Source organism: Tinamus guttatus, unplaced genomic scaffold (genome assembly GCF_059628265.1).
Source record: "Tinamus guttatus ecotype Peru unplaced genomic scaffold, ASM5962826v1 Tinamus_guttatus_pri_ptg000112l, whole genome shotgun sequence".
NCBI lineage: Eukaryota > Metazoa > Chordata > Aves > Tinamiformes > Tinamidae > Tinamus > Tinamus guttatus.
This window is the reverse complement of record NW_028288646.1, coordinates 747,611-767,841: the sequence shown is the minus strand read 5'-3', so window position 1 is coordinate 767,841 and position 20,231 is coordinate 747,611. Positions and strand designations below refer to the sequence as shown.

General features: G+C 38.1%; 1 protein-coding gene across 6 annotated transcripts in view; it reads left to right on the top strand.

The window, feature by feature from the left end:
• LRCH1 (leucine rich repeats and calponin homology domain containing 1) overlaps positions 1-19,852 on the top strand; it is a 109,358-nt gene extending 89,506 nt beyond the window's left edge. For 3 of the 6 annotated variants that reach the window (XR_015913177.1, XR_015913176.1, XR_015913175.1), the window contains 5 exons: positions 111-220; positions 2,078-2,215; positions 4,107-4,184; positions 10,317-10,574; positions 19,726-19,852. Coding sequence is in view for 3 of the 6 variants with exons in the window: in XM_088521026.1 (XP_088377152.1) it covers positions 111-220; positions 2,078-2,215; positions 4,107-4,184; positions 10,317-10,523 (533 nt within the window). In the remaining 3 variants the exon portion in view is untranslated. Of the gene's footprint in view, positions 1-110; positions 221-2,077; positions 2,216-4,106; positions 4,185-10,316; positions 10,576-19,725 lie in introns of those variants that run through there. The other 3 variants (XM_088521028.1, XM_088521027.1, XM_088521026.1) reach the window with 2 other exon arrangements.
• The last annotated feature ends 379 nt before the right edge of the window (positions 19,853-20,231 follow it).

Sequence of the window (20,231 nt, the reverse complement as noted above, 5' to 3'; positions counted from 1 at the left end):
TTGCTGAGGTCAATGCCTGAGGATTTTGCTTAATTAGGACATCAGGAAATCAAGGTTCTTAAGCTAAAATATATCTTTTTTTCTTTTTTTTTTTTTTTTTTAAATCATAGTGTTCTTAAGACCACAGAGAAATTTGGAATCAATAGACCCACAATTTACAATTCGAAGGAAAATGGAGCAGATGAGAGAAGAGAGAGAGCTTGTGGAACAGCTACGTGAGGTACGTGGATGTTGGTAAAATGTGAAATTTTCAAGGTATGTATTTTTTTATTTTTTCATTGGAAAGGTTATACGATTAGGAGAATATCAAATAAGAAAAATGAAGCAATATATTTCTGCAAATCACATTTGTGAGACCATCTCTGTATGACTTAAGAAGTAGACAGGTCTAGGAAATGTTTTCTGCAACTGAAGAAGTCTTAAAGCTAGCAAGTAAAAAGTATAATAAATCTATTAGAAGCAGAAGCTGGAAAAATATGATAAAATTAGGCACTTCTATAGAAGTAGTCAATCGCTGAAATGCAAAGAATACTTAATCACTTGAACATCTGGAAATACCAGAAATATTGTCTCATATATGTAGAAACGGGGCCCTGATGCAAAAATGGCTGTGTGTCCCTCCATAGTGGAAGTGTTACATAGCGAAGACTCAAGTAGCTCTGTTTGTTTAACACCTATTTGTGTCAAAAAGATGATGTAACCTTTAGGGCAAGGAATGTTGTGAGCCTGAAGCTGTTGAGACGTCCTGTTGTGTGGTGAAGAAGGCCTGGGGTAGCTGCACTGCTAAATGCAGCACCAGTCTCGAAAGTGTAGTAGGTGACTTGGATATCACAACTGAGATTGCTTGTTCTTAGCTTGATGGATTGACCAGTTTCAATTATTTTTCTTTTAAATGTTTTGTATTATGTATTTTTAAAGAAAGAGGGTTTGCTTTTTTCCTTACCAAATAATATTTAAAAGGAGATTTGTTTAGCATAGAACTATGAAGACTTATAGATCTCCTTTTAATACCTGGATTAACCATACTTTTTGTTGATTTTTGTGCACAGAACAGATCTGGCTAAAGTTTCAGAGAAGTTGAGTGAATATGGCATGTAACCAGTCACAAGTTCAGATAAAACCAAAAAGAAAAAATGTAGGAGTTAGATGAGATAGTTACTGGGGATGGAAAAGAAGATGGAAAGAGCAATAACAAACTGTTAGCACAATTCTTACAATCATAATCTAAGCTGCATCAACATAACTTTTTATGTTTATTTTAACAGTTATCACAAACATATAGCAAGTCCTTAGTTGTTCCTAAAAATAGCATCCTTGTGTATTAGTACAGGTAATCCTCTCAGTGCCAAGCAGAACCAGATTAATCACCACGTCAAACATGAGATCGAGATCTCTTTTTACTCTGTTAGTATTAGATATTGCTAGTAATACTGGATTAATTTTTTTGACCTTGAATTACATGCAGTATCCTCCCTTCCATGCCTTCAGTATTCTGAAATACTGTGTCCTGAAGTGAACATTCTCTCATTTCTTGTAACATGTTTGACCACAGCCAAGGCATCATGGCAGAAGCAGAAAATCTGTTGAAGATTGGAGCCCAATTTAGGACACTGATCATACATAACAATCATTGCACTTTTTTGTTTACTGGCACGCTCTTAAATGCTTATGAAAATAAAGGAAATTTTGAGAAGGACAAGTAGAAAACTTGGGAGAATGGTGAAAGGATGGTGCTACACATAGTGTAGTGCAGTTGCCATGGCTGCTCACAAGTAATGTGTTTTTTTTATATATATATGTAAAAATACATGTATATTATGACAGCAGCATTTTAAGGTGATGAGTTCTTTTAAATGAGTAAATTCAGTGACCAACACAAGTAGAGAGTTTTTTTTACCTTTTAAAGAATTATTTATATGAGAAAACAAGTGGCTTTCTTGGTAAACCAAAACTGGACACATGCCTAACTGCCTGGAAGAAGATGGGTATATATATTTGTTGGTTTGTGTATCTATTTGCTGGGGTTTTTTTTTCACTTGTTTCTGTATAAAAGTGTATGTTTATTCTTCATTTTCAGAACATTGAAACGAGACTAAAGATTTGTTTGCCTGAAGACTTGGGGTCTGCTCTGATGGATGGCGTCGTTCTTTGCCATTTAGTAAATCATGTCCGTCCTCGGTCTGTAGGAAGTATTCATGTGCCGTCACCAGCAGTAGTAAGTTGAATATTTGGGGAGGACCATATTTAAAAAAAAAAAAAAAAGAAGCTTTATTTTCACATGATATTTGGTTATATAACACGGGGTGCTGTTTTGTGCTGTTCTTGATTTTTCAGGGTCAATCTTAATGAGTACAAATTCAAATTTTCATAATAAAATTTAAAAAACAGTATATGGCTTTGCAGTCCCACTTATTAGGATATTCTTCTTCTCTTGTTAAATGTAGAAATGATTCTGTTTTACAGCAGATAGAATAGAAGGGAAATATATACCATAGTGATGTGATATTGGCCCATAACACTTAAGGACCTGAAAGATTTCCTGAAACTTAATTTTATTACTATTGCCTCTGTGTTTATAGATGTTTTCACCTAATTGAGACACCTAGTTGTTCCAGATTTCTAATGTCAGTCTGGTTTTGAGAGGATGTTTTTGTTTATTTCTGTTTTCTTAAATATACATATTGGTAAATATTTATCAGCTACAACCTGATGTTCAGTTTTGAGACTGGTCTGTTTATTTCAGAGGTAATATCTGAGAGCTTCCAAGAAGACAGAGGTTAAGAAAAAAGATGTTTTCTGAGATGGTTTAGAGAAGTTTCTTTTGCTGTTAAGTGACTTCTGTCTTTGATTAAAAATACGACATTGCTAAAACATGCAAACTTGAATTTCTGGAGTGAAATCTAGGTTTTATTGCTGGATTAAAATAAATAAATATTGTGGCATTATATTCTATAACAAACACCAAACATTATGCCCATTTTCATTTTGTTTTACCTTTATATTGCTGGCGTTCTCCTGTTTGAAACAATCTTCAGATGACATTAGCCTGGAAAACTAGTTCTTTAAAGTCCATGTACCATTGTGAATTCTTAATTTAAGGGGATATTCAAGAGTTTCCATTACTCCATATATTTTCCATTCCATTTTAGTCTCTTGGTACTTTTGCAAAAATTTGGTAGACAGTCCTGCATGAGATTAAAAACGTCTTTGAAACTTTAGTAATAGAAATCTTATTCTACAGAGATATTAGAATTGTTTGTAGCAATTATACATTTTTGCATATATTGTTATATCTTAGCACTTTTCTGTGTGTGTACGAGCTGTATTAGTCAAATGTGTTTTCCTTGATATATGTTGAAATCCTTTATGGTGTCCTTGCTGTCCAGAAAAGAGATGTATGAAAACAATGACTGCTTGTATACATATCATGTATCTTAAATTCACTAACTGTAAAATTGCTGCATAAAAAAGATATTCCAACTATATCAGTTCTCTATCACAAGTCAGGGCAAGTTTTAGAACCTCACAAGCAAGTGCACAAGTAAAGATTTAAGCGTGCCAATGTTTTCAGTAGCTATTTAAATGGCTACACTGCCATCCAAAACTTAAATATTCAAGTCTTATTGTATGCATTATGTTTTAGAGGGGTAAAAGAAAAAGGTCAGCTGAATATTTCATATAGTTTCAGTGGTCCACTGAGGACGGTGTTATCACAAATTCCAAATAATCATCTAGCCCCTCGCCTACAGCTTTGGGGCAGTAGGTAAAGCAGCACATTCTAAGCAGAAAAAGCTTAGAATTAAGGAGACAGGAGGGAAAAGAGAAATATGTGTTTAAGAGGAAAAGGGGAATTTGAAGAGGAAACTTGCTCTGCTCTTCAGAGGTTTCACTGTCTCCCTCCTGATTATTTCCCTCCTTAGGAGTCATGTTGCATATGTGTGCAGGAGCATTTTGGCTGGGGTGAATTCTACCATTTTTTGTTTTCATGAGAAATATCACTAAAACGGTGCCTTAGAAGTACAGGGATTACATACTAGGTGAATTTTTATGCTGTCTGCTAAATCTTACTGACTTGTTTTGCTTTTTTCTTATTATTATTTTTACAGCCTAAACTTAGCATGGCCAAATGCAGGAGGAATGTGGAAAACTTTCTGGATGCTTGTAGAAAACTGGGGATACCAGAGGTAATTAAATGAAGACTGACATTTTTAAATAATCAAAAATAAAAAACTCATAAGTTATTTTAAAGCTGAAAGATAATTTTTTGTATTAGTATTTTTAGCAGTAAGGGTGCTAAAACATAACATGTTTTAGCACTTTATTGCATTTGCTGATTCATCTCATAGCACGTTAAAATTGTTTTAAGCTCATAATTCATTTTTATTCCCAATATTTCCTTATATTTGCTATGGAAAATAACTAAGAAATTTGGTAATTAGGTAGAAGATCACTTCCTTTTTCCTTGTATAGTTATAACTGCATTTCTACCCAGTGCTTTTAGAATATGGACTTCACTTGTTTTAAATATTGTCGTCTTTTTTTACTTTAAGTGCTTCATAGTATATTTTGCAAGTGACAAGCAATGCTCATGTCAGTACTGAAATGATTTTGCACTGATAGGAAGGTGACCATTTTCTGTGTGTTAGCTATGGGATGTACATGATGAGCAAGCTGCTTTAACAAAAAAAATATGCATTTCAAAAGTTGGAGGCAGGGAAGAGCCACGGTTTTTGGTGTTTTGTTGTTTTACATTTAAGAATGGCAGCATTTATGGATGTCTAATTTATTCTCATGTTTTCAGGAAAATACATTTTTCTTACAACCTAAATGTCATAAAAAATGACATTTGAGTTTGAGTAGTGATATGGATTGGGCCTCTAAGTTTTAATGGTTGATTTAATTGTTGTAGTTATGTAATTCATTGTGTTAGAATGATTTCATAGGATAGATAAAATCTGATTTTAAATCAGAAAGTCACTCTCTGTGCTCCAGTGTTATAGGCAAAGTAGGTGCAGTGTGTTTGAGCTGCCCAGAATACCTTGTCTTTTGAAGAATAATACTTTTTCAGCAAAATAGCTAATTGACTTAAGCTGTGGTTAAGGTTAAGCTAATTGACTTAATACTCTGAATTTTCTTGTTATAGATTTCTACAAATAAGTTTTCTAGAAGAATATCTTTCTTTTTTTCCTATGAACTCAGGTTTTTATTTTTCCTCCTTTTTACAGCTTTCAGTAAAACATAAAACTTTTATAGCTGTTTTTGCATTTTATTGAAGTATATTTGTTGCAACATTACACCCTTAAGCAAAGGCCAACCCTATTTATAAAATTTTGGATTTTATAAATCTAACACCAAGTCTCTTGAGGGGAAAACTAATTTATTTGAACACTGAGTGAATCACTTGCAATTGTTAATTGTAAATAATCTGGGGATATTCTTCGTGCCCAGCTTTTGGCAATGGCTGAATTGTGTTAGATGTGAAAATCTGTTGTGCTGCAGAGCTTGTTGCTGGAAGGTTAAATATTGCTGCATGTTGAAGGGGGAGGATATTAGTAGCCTAAAGCTGCATGACAGGAAGTTGTTATTATTATTATATAACTAGCTAGCAGAGGAGACACCCTAGAAGGCTTGTAAGGAACTGCAGGTCATGTTTGCTGATGCTTCAGACTGAGTTTTGCCTCACCCAGCTACCTCTAGAGGATCCAGCAAAAAGAATAGAGTGATTTCCTTTTCCAAACAAGGATCCTATGGGCAAGTGATAAGTTCCACGTGTGGATCCTAAGATCTGTGTGGTTTCTCTTGTCATGTTTACCTCATGCTTATTTCTGAAAATTACCTGAATATTCAACTGCACAGTTTTGGTGTTTGGTGAAACCCCATAGTTTCCCTCAGTCTAGTTGAGTTCCTTATGGAAGAAGACCAAGTACGGGTTATTTCTGTAATTTCACACATTTAAAAGAGTATCCTGTGAGATCACATAAAAGGAAAACAAGAAAATTACTATGCAAATTATTATGCTGATGTAAATAGTCTGTTACTTCAGTTGCTTTCAGCGTTCAATTCTTGGGTCAAAAACCGTTTTCCCAGAAGAATCCTGGGAAAATTTCTGCAAGTATAGAATATAGGGTAGGCTTCAATATGCAGGTATGTGGCAATAAGCCTCAGGCCTTGGCCTTTTGACCAAAGTCACAAATACAGAACGCAAGAACAGGAGCATCTCTTTCTAATGGCCTCATGGTAGATGATTCAAAAATATTGTGTGCCAGCTGATTTCCAGTGCAGAAGTGAAGCAAAGAACTCATACAGTGGGCGACACGTGGAAAGCATTCTCTGTTGATAGCCTATAATTCTTCTGGTCATATGCACAAGGAACAGGCTTAGATGTGTTTCAGGAGCGTCTGTCTTTGACTCTTCAGTGAAAAAGGAAGCAGCAAGGTTCTTACAGCACTACGCTGGTGAGGTTCACTGAACTCAAAACATCTTTAGTGCACCTGTCCTCTCGGTGTTTTGAGGGTTTAAAAAATAAAGCTACTTTTTGACTTTTGTTCCTCCTTTTGTGTTTTAAGTGTGGTCCCTGAGGTGTCAGATGTGCCAGTTCTAATGCAATTTTTATATTTTAGTTATGTCTCAAGAATATTAAAAATGATCAGGAGTGCCTGAACAGTTATTTTATGATTATGCATGTAACATTGGGGCAGTGGAGACCAAAATACTTCCATTTCTTAAAGCTAGCAACAATATAATGAAAGACAGCAATATTTATATAACATTTCTTTGTCATAAGAGGAAACTCAACTAGTTGTTCACATATTCTGAAAGCATAGTGCCATTTTTATCACCTGCCATATTAGAATTGCTATTCATATTAGTGGAAAGGCAGTATGCTTTTCCATCTTAACTTGCATATCACTAGTTTGGGCTTTTATTCTTGGCAGCTGCTAGTCTTGGTAATCCATGCAAGAGCATTTTTTCTTACGTACTTCTAGTGTTTGTCAAAAGGAAAAAATCAGCTCATTTGTGGTGGACTGAATATGTATGCAAACATGAGCATAATGTTTTTAATTGGAGCAAAGTAACTTGCAGTTCTACTGAAAAATGTTCTGAGCCATCTATTCACTGGCTTATATTGGTGAGATTCAGACAAACACAAAGAAGCTGTAAATGCCAAGTGTGATCTGAAAGGTAAAAGTTTAGTAATTTTGGTCTATGTTTCTTCCGGTTTGCAATTACTGAACAAATTTGGCCTATCAGAAATTGTCATTTCAGTCAAGTGCTCACAGCAGAGACACATATGCATAAAACAGAAGGGAGATGATAAGAAATGGCTTTCTTGGACTCAAATCATCCCCTGAAGGTTCGGGTTATAAAGGCTTAACCGTGGCCATCCCTGTGGCTCTCAAATCCTGCAAACAGTAGCTATGACCACATCTCACCTCCTTCTTTGAAAGCCAATTCCAAAATGTTGGAGTGTGAGGCAAAAAATTATTCACAAGCCCCAGCGTGACTTGTGTTAAGGTCCAAATTGCTATTAAGTAAAACAAAAGCACCAACAAAGAAAACCAGCAGAACATATTAAAAAAAGCAAGCAAGCACAGTGTGTCAAGTAAAGTCCTTTATCTTCTACCCATGTATTAGTTATTCAATGAATAATGTGATTCCTCAGTGTAATGCAAGGTGTGTTTTCATTGCCGCTCACTCTTGTTTTCTAATCAGTTTACATACTGAGTTACTCCGCCTAGTTGCACCGTGAGGCCTAGTTGCACCGTGAGGCCTAGTTGCACCGTGAGGCCTAGTTGCACCGTGAGGCCTAGTTGCACCGTGAGGCCTAGTTGCACCGTGAGGCCTAGTTGCACCGTGAGGCCTAGTTGCACCGTGAGGCCTAGTTGCACCGTGAGGCCTAGTTGCACCGTGAGGCCTAGTTGCACCGTGAGGCCTAGTTGCACCGTGAGGCCTAGTTGCACCGTGAGGCCTAGTTGCACCGTGAGGCCTGAGTGCCATGAGTTGCAGTAGGTTTTATCAGGTATGACATCCTCCTCCACCTGTTCGTCCTGCACTCAGGGATGTACGTACACTATATGGCCTACCCTATGGAGTGAGTAACTCGGCATGCTGTCTATTGCAGTACTTTAGATTGTAATTCTGAGGGCCCTTTAACTTGTGCTTTGCAAACACGCGTGCTTCAGACCACGTTTGTTCCTGCAGTGCTGGGGGCTTTTCGTTTGTTTTTCTCATCCCCTTTGAAGGCTTTGGAGTGTTTATTTTGTGCTAGGGTAACTTTGCACAATTTTTCACGATTTTGCTATGTCATGAGTTTAGTTTGGAAATTTAATTGGACAACTGAAAAAAAATTGGTAGTCAAAATAGCAATGTGTTCCACCATTTCTGAAAAGCTTAAAACTGTCTTGGGTTCCATTACACAAGTTCAAAATATATATTCTATGAACATTTTACCTGTTAAAGTGAGAACATAATAGCAAGTTTTCTATTGGTGCAGAATACCCTAAAATAAGTGAAAAAAATCAGAAATTCCTTAGACTTCCCCTGGTTTCACTGATCTCATGGCATGGCAGCTTGTCGTAGGTGTTGGCTGGTTCTGTGTGCTTTGTCTCCTGCAGGGTGCCGCTTAGTATGCTAGTATCTGGTTAGCAAGTTCCTCACCCTCTGTAAAAATTAAACTTGTTACCAGCTGGGGTTACTATTCTCTGACTTGGAAAACTACTCCCTTCTCCATTTGAATGCAGTAATATCTGTTTTTAGAGGTTATCTTTTCATATCGGGAAAAATACCCTTGTTTTAAAGTTTTGAAAAATATTTCAGTTAAATACATCGTGGATATTTCTTTTGGGATATATTTGTGACAAGTCTGAAATGATTCTTTTGTATGACATTTTAAAAAGAATGCAGTTTTTATTCTGTTTATTAGTGTTGCTAGTGGAAGTGCAAAATATATGTGGTTGAAGGTTAAGTTCTGAATGTTAATATTTTGCTTGCCCTGAAATCAGTTTCACTGGTAAGCATCTTGCATGTGCAGATGTTCTTTAAAAAATCTAATGCTAGTCCTGTTCAGATCTTAAGCAAGATGAGCATATTTTGAAAAGTGACTGTAAAGACAGAAGTGCTGTTGCTAAGCAGGAATTTTCTCACTTCCCTGTTCATGTCTGGATTCATATCTGCTGGGTTAAGTAATAAATGTTAAAATGTTGCTGCTTGAAACTCCTCTTAAATCTAGAACCAAGAATGGTAAGCAAAGTCACTTTTCTTTTGTGTGTATGAATGACAGAACTGTCTGCAGGTTTCGCCAGTCACTTTTCAGGATACAAGAACTGTTTAAATATTTGTAAAGGTTAATTTATTGTGAAATGGACCTTGAAACTTCATCGCAGTAGACAGTAGACACGTGAGCTTCTGTGCCTGTTCTCACTTATTGTCATGGAGAATCATTCCTACCTTGTATAATTTTTATTTCATAAGTATTGATCTCTTTTGTTGTGAGCGAAGCCTTATTTATAATATTAGATGGAGTGATATCTTAGATTACTGTATTTTTAGCTTACTGCATTTTAAAAGTTTTTTTAAAATTTGATTTTAAAGTTAAATATCCTGTGTGCGTATTGGTAGTTTTGCATATCACAATTTTGTGTATTTTTGAATTGCTACATAAACTCTTTGATATTTTCTGAGAAGTTAATATAAGAACCTAAGGAATTCTAGAGTCAACTTGTTCAATTTAGAAATTTTACTTATATGAAACTATAGCCATTGTTCCCCCCCCCCAGTTCCTATTGCAGGGTATCATTATTTAAGATGATATTTGGATAGGAGGTTTGGAGCTATATGATTGTTAGAGATTTTTACATGCTTTTAAACTTCTTTAGGTGCTTTTTCCTGGGACTTCATACTGCTGCTGCTTGTGCTTTTAACAGCTTTCTAACCCACCGTTTGCTATTGTATGAATGAGATTTTACTACTGGTTCCATGTAGGCATTGGAATAAGAGTAAGGCCCAGATGGACAAAGGTGTGCCCATCTCACTGAAATAAGTTGCTTTTATGCAAGTCCTCACCCTTGTGGATCTGGGCATAATTTTGGAAAGATTTGAAGGATTTAATTCTTCTATGTATTTTATGATAGCTTTAGTAGTTAAAGGAAACAGAAGAAAGATCATTTGCCTAGTGACTAAGACAATACTAGAAAAAACTATTCCTACGTATTTAAGCTAGAATATTGTGATACTTTATTTATCAAACTCTTTATATTTTTGTATTTTTAATTTTATGCACTGTTTTTTTCTGTTCTAATGGCTGCCCTTCGGGATAGGCTGACCTCTGCTCTCCGTATGACATCCTGCAGTCGGATATTCGTCACATTCGAAAGACTGTTGACACTCTGCTCGCCCTCGGGGAGAAAACCCCACAATCAACTTCTACCTTTCGCTCCTGGGATCTAATAGGCTTTTGTCTTTTCCACATACTTTTTATAGTCTTGATGTATATAACTTATCACTGGAATGTGCTAACAGCATAACCTGTTCGCATGCGCACACAAACTTTCTGCTTTATCTCTGACAAATTACAGGTACTTAATTTCCTTCCTTTGTCTTAAAAACTTCTCCCTACCCCTTGCTTCCCTTCCGTGTAATATCTTTATTAATCTCTTGAATAGGGGAGACAGGGATTGGCATCTTGAGCTGATCTGAAGGCAAGTCCCATCTCTCCCACCCCAGCTGTAGTCTAAGCACTTAGGTACATCTATATTTAGAGTTTGTTTTCTTTATGTTGCTGAGACTACATGCTAAATATGTTAAAGCAGTGAAGCTGCTCTTATCCCACTTTTGGGGAGGTTGGCTGTGTATCCCAAACTAAGTAGAACCGAGACTCTTTGTGGGAAGAACCTGGAAAGATGCAGGTATTGCAGGAATGGAGGTGGCAGTTCAACAGTTCATCTGAGTTGATGTCAGTTATCTCAGTGTACATTGTGCTAAGAGCACGTCCACAGCCATTTGTCAAATTACTATATTTTTTAGTCCTTTAGATTAATACCAAAACGGTATCTTTAAAGACCGTTGGTCATCCCTGCTGTTCTGATTTAATGGCATCCTGGGGCAGTTACATTTTTCTCCTTATATTTTGTTTGAACCTGTTGCATCAGGTTACCCAGAAAAGGTTTTTTCTTCTGTCACCCCAAGCAGCATAGAACTGCTTTTAAATCCTGGCTGTGTTACACCCCAGAGATAGCTGTAAATTAGTGCTGTAACTCATAATAGGCAAGGGGCTGTAGGATATTTCCAAATTAAAGGTCGCAGAGGACAATGTTGTATAATAAAATAGTTTGAGAATGAACTGGTAGATTCTTTTATCTGCTGTTCTTACGTGTGACGTCAAGCAGGTTGCTTCGCTAGCTTGTCTCTGTTTCATCACCTGTGGAAATGCGGGTAATGTTCGTTTCCTGTGTAACCAAAGTAATCAAGGAAAGAGAGTTAGCAACATAGATCATCTGAATGTTACTTTCTCCACCACAACAGGCTTTGAACAACAGACTGGATAAAAATTAGCCAGGAAGCATTTAGCTGTATTTCGACTTGGCCTATGGTTAGAGCACTGGACTGAATTTCCCTCCTTGAATAAGCCAACTTTTTAGCTTTGTTCCTCACCAATTGAAAATCTACAAATGAAGAATAATTATAGAAAAGTTGAGAACTGATAGCGATAAGAGCTCAAATATAAACCTATGCTGTCATGTGCAATGTCTGCCTAGGTGCCAATGGCTGAATTTTCAGCTCAGCATCTGGTTAGCTCACCAAAGGACCTCAGTGCCATGCTTGTGAAATAAATACTTTCAGTGGTCACTGGCTGGTATATCCAAAAACTACTCTTGGATTTTTAGAGGGTACTTACCATAAAAGCTTGTGCATTGTTATTCTGGTAATGCGGTTACAGGGTTAGTACTACCCTTTATAAATCCCGTTCCACAGATACTTGTAAAAGCAGATAAAACAACTTCTAAATGCAGTTCTGTTCCCAGTTTCTGTGGACTTTAAATATATGTGTGTGCGTGTGTGTATATATGTATATATCTTTTTTAAAGAGTCATACGTGTAATTAGATGTGTATTTTAAGATGGAAAAATTACTTTAAACAGGTAAATCTGACTTTCTGAAATTTGCACTCAATTTCCCAGTACACTTGTGTTGTCAAGAGTATCTTTTGTGGCTAGGCATGAGTTCAGCAAGAGCTTCTAGACTGAATGTGCTTGAGGGAGCTGTACCTGTTACCTGGGCACATAGCTGTGGCCCTGTACCCTCCTTCTGCATAAGCCTGTCTGTTAACTCTGTGCCATTCCAGTGGTGCCAGTAGAGGACACCTGCTTAGTCAGAGTCTGAACTTAATGTTTGAACTTCCACTTTCAAAATACCCTGATCTTTTGTTTTCCTTGTTTTAACAATGTTGCTTTTTAAATGACATAAGTCTTGAATCAGTTTGGAACTGATTTTATGTATGTTTCTGTATAATCCAGTGTACGGACTTGAGACAAAAGCAGGGTCTTATGTAGGGCTGGAGTTTTCCTCATGCTGCCAAAAGAGGGAGGCAGCTCTTCTGCCAATGCCTTCTTGCACTGTGTATTTCTTGCACAGTACCTATGTAACATGGTACCATAGTAACTCATATAACTTTAACATCTCCAAATCAAGCAGCTAAAGCAGTTGCTATCATTTTGTACTCTGTATTTCTGTCATTGTCTAATATGGTGTTTGATTGCCGGTGGCAACCAGTAGCTTTTGGATGGAGGTGCAAAAAGCAATAGGTCAGTATTTTTTGTGCAGAAATGGAAGTTCATGTCTTCAGTGTTTTTTAATGTTTTATCAGACTAGGCAGTGGGTTAGGAACTGATTATTTTAGAGGTATACCACTGGAGATTCATTCAGTAGATCCCAGTAATAGTGGTACATAACACTCAAATTTATCTAAAGGAAGTTCAACACACAGATGTTCACCATGCAAACTTAAAGTAAACTTTCTCATTACTCTTAACTCTAGCAAAATACAGTTTATAATAATATTATTATTTAAATAACAGTATTAACAGGCACTTCCTTGTAGTTATGGACTTGAAGCCAGCTTGAACCAGACTGGAAGACCACCGTACTTGCTTCACACAACTACAGTCTTATCATACGTGAAGCATATCAGTTATTTTTTTCCTGATTGTTATTGGGAACTCTTCCAAATATTCTTAACTCTTTCAGACAAAGGAACAGCAAACAAGCCAACCCTTTAATTCTGAATATACTCATGTTTTTCAAGACACGCTTCCAACATAGAGGAAACGTGAAAAAAGCCCATCCGCTCCTCTCGAGGCTAAGAGCCCTCCCACTAAGTGGACAGGTGGGGGCTGAAGGGGTGTGTAGATGATTCACCTCCACGGTGGTTCCTTCGTGAGGTCAGAGACCTGTATCTGTGCTGCTGTTCCCATGGTGCTAATGCTTAGGAAGACAGCAGTTACCACTGGCTGTTCTCTACCTCTTGGGAAATCCCAGCATTGGGATCTTCAGTTTTATACAGTGGGTACTTACTCCTCACAGCCAGGCACATAGCTGAGTTTAAGACTGTGTTCAAAGCCAAAGATCTGTACTGAGGCTCGTTCAAACCTGCATTTATAGAAAACGTGAAGTCTGTTCTTCTGTGCCTTCTCCCTGTTTAGGTTTTCCATTGCAGTGGCAACATGGTCTTCAGAAACTTTCCAGCTGTGATTTCTTCATAAACTACTTCCAGTTTGTACTGTGCCCCTTATATTAATTATTTTTTGATCCTGTGGAGGTCATGTCATCTGTATGTAATAAAGTAATAAGTACAAATCTTAATGGTTTAATTCATTGTACATGCAGGTGAAATACATTTGCACTGGATTGCAACTGGCATTTTGGGGCGAGGGTTTGGCTTCAATTTGGAGAGCCAAAAAATATATATATATTTTCAAAGACAGAATAGCCCATGTAGTCTAACACAGTGTAGTGGCCCTTCAAATTGCCTCCTGCCTCAGAATTTTTTCAGCTGAAAGCTGTTTATAGATCCTATTTTGTTCTAAGTAAGTTTACTGAAAAGTTGCTTTTCGCTTGAATGGAGGTCGAATTAGCCCTGAGCAAATAGGTATTCAATCCAGTTTTCTGTCCATAGCTACAGTAAGTTCTTTCTAAGTGTTTCCAGTTAGCATTGGGGCCAGGTTTTGTGGACCATTTTGCTTTAGTCTGTCTTAAGTTCCAGAACTTTTCATTCCCTTTTGTTTCACGCTACTATTTTCTTAGCACTTTAGACTGAAGTAGTAATGCATTTGGGCAAAACACAGTCCACTTTAAAATTGTCTGGCCCATCTGCAAATGCAGCTTTGTAAATACTTCTCCATTTGTAAATTATTAGATGTGCAGAAGATGCACATACTTAGTTATTAAATCATCTATGTCTATAAATACAGAATTGCAGCTGCAGTACTGAAGTTTGGGTTTGTTTTTTTTTCTGTCGTACGTGTGTATATTTGTGTGTGTTCCACAAAATAAGACTTTATCTCTGAGAAATTAAAACGCAAAATAAAAAAATACCTATTGCCAGAATTACTGCACTTTTTGATCATCTGCTCCTTTCCCCTGTATTTCAAATGCTCTTCCGGGGTATTTGAACACACCAGTGTCATTCAGAAAGGCATGATGTCAAATTGCCTTCGATAGGCAGAAAGGTAAATGTTTGCTAGAGTTTTTTCCATCTCTGTAGGAAGAAAACTTGGCATCAAACTACCAAAAACGTCTGTGTGTTTGACATATGCTTGCTTAAACACAAGGCCTTAATATTTCCTCAAGTGACTTTTGCTTTCATTTCAAAGTACTTGGCTACAAGCAGTATATGAAGAACATCACATGGGTTTATTTTTCAGTTCGTCCTATAGATTCCAGTATAGTTTTGTGAATATTTTCCCCTGTCTGTCTGAAACGTCATGCTCTACAAACACGAGGAAGAAACAGAACGTGTCTTGCCAAGCTGTAGAATTTCTTTTCTGTGTTTATATTTTTGCCTGCAAATATGGTTGAGTCCTGATGTTGCCATTGGAAAATACGATGCTCTGCAGTCATCTCTGTACTTGTCCATATGATTTAATGGCAACGATTACTTTATTGATGAGAACTTACTGCATTGATTTGCCAAGCTGCTTCCCTAGTATAATCCAGTTTGAACAGTTGCCTTGACTTTGAAGGCATCTGATGTCAAAGAAAATAGATGTATTTATGTTGAGTGTCACGTTTCTGTGTGGGATTAGCTTCCTTTTCTAGGTATTCCTCTTTCTCTTTCACACCAGTTGAATCCCACATTTTGTTGCAGAAAGCTGTTCTGGCATGTGTTTGTGGGTATGCCCGCCTGCTGTCTCCCTGTGTTGTCCTGTGACTTGGCCTCCTGGCTTCTCTCCCCTCTTTGTGCTTGAGTTTCTGTGTGTTTGTTTTCTAATCAAAAGGAGTTTTAGCTTTTGCTCCGCAATGAGTTTGAAAATACCCTCTTAAAATGACTGTATATCAGTAGAAGTTGGCTTCGCTTTACAAGTAGGTGCCTCTGTGCTCATGGAGGGTAAAATAATATCAAAATATAGCTCTTCATTCTGCAGTTGATAGAAGAGAGAGTTATGTGTGCTGCTACAAGTGGACTGGCAGCCCTGTTCTCTGGCTGTTTTCAAAGATTTGTGGCCTGGTCTTGGGAATTGGTACCCAGTTCTGTCCATCTGTCTGGCCTTCGTTCAGTGATGGTTTAAACAAGCTTTGTTGTTGTTCTAGTTTGTGTGTGTGTGAATGTCTTTTGTTTTCTTTTTTGAGGTGATTTATGTCTGTAGTGAAATTCTATGGGTTTAATGCTAGTGAAAAAAGGACAAGAAACTTTTCAAAGGTGAGCAGTATGACAACATTGAATCATCTTAGAATCATGGCGAGTTCTGTCGGTGAGATGTCTCACTACCAGGTTTTATGAAAAGTTCTGAAATTTTGATTTTCATCTTCGCATCTCAAATGTCAGTGGTTTTAAAAACAGATTTTAAAATAGGAATTGTGGGTTAGAGAATGAAAAAGAGCACAGTGTGAGGACAGTAGCTGAATGCAAGCATCAGATACCTGAGGGCTTGACCCCCTAAAAGGGTTGTTATTCAGAAAGAAAATGATTTGGGCTTAGTTAAGAGAATTGCTCATGACACATTGAGATGAAGTTTGTTCTTGTTTAGTAGGTGGGGTGCAAGTCCACTGTCAGATCTGGAAAACTCGTTGTAGTCACATGTTTAACTGCAGAATTGCAAAATATTAGTTCAGTTCCGATAAGTGAAGGCCGTGAACTGGATTTTTCAAGAAATGATGAAGACACTTGCTATAGAACATAATATGGTAATGCACTGTAAAGCTTCTCACTCCAAGAACACAGCTTTACAGTGAATTTACATATTTTTTTCTTTATGGGACTCTTTAAATAGTTTCCGTTATTTGAGGTAGCATCTTGTAAACATGGGAAAATGATGTTTTATGCAAACCAGATTGCTGCACTGCATTTAAAAGGATGGGACGATGCATTCTCTCTAAAAGGAGAGAAAGTATATTGGGTAGGGCTGTTCTAATAGGAAACGGGACACAGAGTCCTTTATGCTTTTAGTTAAAATGTCCTTCTAAATTGCAAAAGACAAAATCTGTTCCTGGAGAGAAAAGATGGCAGATAAAGGAATAGCTCTCTCAGTGTTACAAGGTGCTGCAAAAATGGTAAGTTCAGAACTTCTAAAGGAAACACCTTTAAATGTTCTCTTTTTTTTGCAGTGAATTTTGTCTCAGAAGGAAAAAATAGAATATTCTCACGCGTATCTAGCAAGATAGGTTGTTTTGAGGCTGGATGTTTGGATTCAATCCATCTCCTACAGCCTTGCAACACTCATGATTTAGTTTCCTTATACTTGATTCAACGGGCCTTAATTTTTAAAGCCTTTTGTCTAGATTGTCAACAGTACCTGTTGAGGTACTGCCATATTGTGCCACAGGAGCTGTGAAAGGGTGCTGGGAAGGAACAGAGTGGAGAAAATAACTTCTTCATTTAGGTGCAAACTGTATCCTAATATATTAAATAGTCAAAATATCTTCACTAATGTCACAAATTTGAAGGAGACTTTTGATAGTTGATAGGAATATTTTTTGTCTTTAATTTGATATTGCTATCTCTATCTTCTTTTGTAGTTACTCCGCTACCAGTCAGGTATCAGTTTGGGAGTTTGCATCCTATAAACCACATTAAGCCCTAAATTTTCTTTATATAGTTCTCTAGAAAAGGCTCTTATCCAGAGGGGAAAAATAAAGCTGAGAACCCTCTCTGACAGTGTGCAGATCTGCAGTATCTCCGTGACAGAAGAGGGAGCAAGAATGAGCTGCAGACCCCAGTCTCTTAAATGCCCAGTTTAGGGTAGGTTTGGAGTAGAAATATGGGGGGGTGCATTGGAGTGGCAGCGAAATGGGCAAATTCCTCTGCGCTGCCTGTAGCTGCAGCAGAGGGGAAGAGTAACAGGTCGGAATGGGAGGAGGCTGTTTTGGAAACTGTCCCAGCTGTAAACGTGAGCAGCAGTCTGCAAACCCAGCACAGCGAGCCTGAGTGTGGTCCTGCCGTTGGGAGATCACCAAAAGGCTGCAGCATCTTCCCTGCAGAGAAGGGCACGGGCTGCGTTTGTCGCAGGCCTGCTCAGCCCAACTCCTTGAAAACTGCCTGCTTGGAGACATTTCTTGAGGCCGTGTGCGAAAGGAATCCACAGCGTTTGTTGGGAGTTATGAATTATAGCCATGAACCTTAAAAAAATAAGAATTAAGTGAGAGGGAAAAAAGCACTTTGTCACATAACTATTTTAAACATTAAATATAAAATACAGATACATTTTAATTACCAGCATCAGATACAGTAATACAAAGAATGACTATCACTTAATAGGGTCTCTGAGAGAGGAGGAATTGCACATTTTATCTATAAACTAGTCAATCTTGGGTTGTTTTCAGCCCCGGGCTGCAATAAATCTACCTCAAACTAAACACAGACATGGTTGCAGAGGCCTCAACTGAAACCCTGGTCTTCTAGTAGATATTATTAGCAGTCTCAGGAGATTGGTGCTTTATCTTGGAGACGACTCAGCTCTGTGCTAACCGCAGTCAGGTAGATGGGAGTTTTGCTCTGGGTGCTTTGTTGAGAGCCCCAGGCAAGCCAATTCCAACTCACCATTAAGGAAAACGAGAGGTCTGAGCATCGGTAACACCCCGCTGTGCAGGGGAGGTTGGCTAGCAGTAAAGTCAGTAAATTCCCAGTGTTCCTCCTTGCTAGAGGTTATCACGCCGGGCTCAGCGTGTTCACCTGCCTTGGAAAGGAAGGGGAAGGGAGCTGGTAATATCGTCAGATCATCTCTCAGTGAGGCTGGAGTGGGGTGTGAAGAACTTCACAGCAAAGTGAGAAAGTTAATAATAAACAAACACATTTGAGCACTTGTTAGCAAATAAAAAGTTATAAGTGTTGGAAGAACCAGAGCTTAATGCTACCAGTGATGTGGTGGAGCTGTGAGCCACTAGGGCATCATCACAGGGCAAGGCCTGGAGAACAGTGGAGGTGGCTAGAAGCAATTAAACAAGAGGACATAACTGATTAAAAACAGTGTTATTTGTTCTTGTATGTGCCAGTTCCTGTTCCATCATTCTGAATGTTAGTTTTAAAGTTTCAAAGACAAGTTGGGGAGGGGACAAGAGCTGAAGAAAATGTACGAGAAGTTGAGGAGTTAGGACTGTTTACATGGAGGATACAGTTAATGTGACTATGAGGAAATGTAACAAAGGGAGGATGGTATCATGCATTATGTAAACGTGGGATGTTCTTTGAAATTGCTCCCATTACAAAAGCAAGAACTCCCGTACGAGGCAAGCAATTAAAAGCTAATCTCAAGCTCATCAGTAGCTTTAGAGGCTAAAAGTTTATCAAGCAACTAAGAAAGATTCAGTACTGAAAATGTCAAAAGAGCCCTCCTTTTCTCAAAAAAAGAAAATAAAAATCAGTATCCCGAGTCTGCTTGTGCCCATGTTCAGATGCTTAGGCAAAGAGCAGCAAGGTTAGGTCAGGTGCATGATGCTCATTCACGCTTTTTGCTGTCTGCAGTTTAGGGACTTCATGAGCCATAGGCTGTATCCACGTGTTTGTGTTTAACAGTATCTGATGGATATTTCTTTTTTCCTATTCATGTGTTTTTGTGATCCCATTTACACCTTTGGCTTCCATGTTGTGGCAGCAAACCTCGGTCTAAATTGTGGTTTGTGTGCAGTAGCATTTCCCAGCCCAACTCGTGTGTAACACGGGGCAAACACCGTACCAGCTCACTCTGTAGGCAGAGATTGCAGCGGGCACTCGTCGGCTTTCCCTCGTAGTTGCAGTGTTGCAATGAGCACAGAGCAGAACGGTTTCCTGCGAGGCCCAAAGCATTGGCAGATCTCTCACTCCTTCCTAGACTGACCGAGAGCAATGCAAGATAGTTTCCATCAAAGGCACAAGAAGGTTGGGGTTTTGTTTTTATTATTTTATTAAAAATAGCTCTTGGTTGCTGCTGCTTGGGCTATTTCGACTGTAAATCAAGGTTTTGCAGTAAGTAACGAATAGTCTAATCTTTACCCCTTAGTAAAAAGTCTAATCTTTACCCCTTTGCTTGTCTTTTCTAGGAGAAGCTCTGCCTACCACATCACATCCTAGAAGAAAAGGGCTTGGTAAAAGTGAGCGTGACAGTTCAAGCATTACTAGATGTAACCACAGTGAAACAAGCTTTATTCACATGAGACTACTCCTTCTGCTGTAACCAGCTCCACTGTGCCATCAAAGAATCCAAACACTGCCCATCTTTTCAAACTGCATTGGAAAAAAAGCGAAAAAACAGGCAGACTTCAAGAGTATTCCTGTACTTCTGGTGTTAAAATCGTCTTTCGGACTGTCAAGGCCCATCAGGCTACAAACCAGAATCCAAACGGGAACATTTTATAGAGCAAACGGGGGCTTCACTGCTTTTCTAGCTCACTTTGTACAGTACCTACTAAACCCACCACCTCTCTGCCATGTAAACTTGTGTGGAGTACAACTGTCTTGCAGCAAGATACTTCCATGTTATTGAATGAGGATCATTGTAATCACTGGGGAGAGGGGGGAGGAAGGAGAGTAAATCAGACTGCTGCCA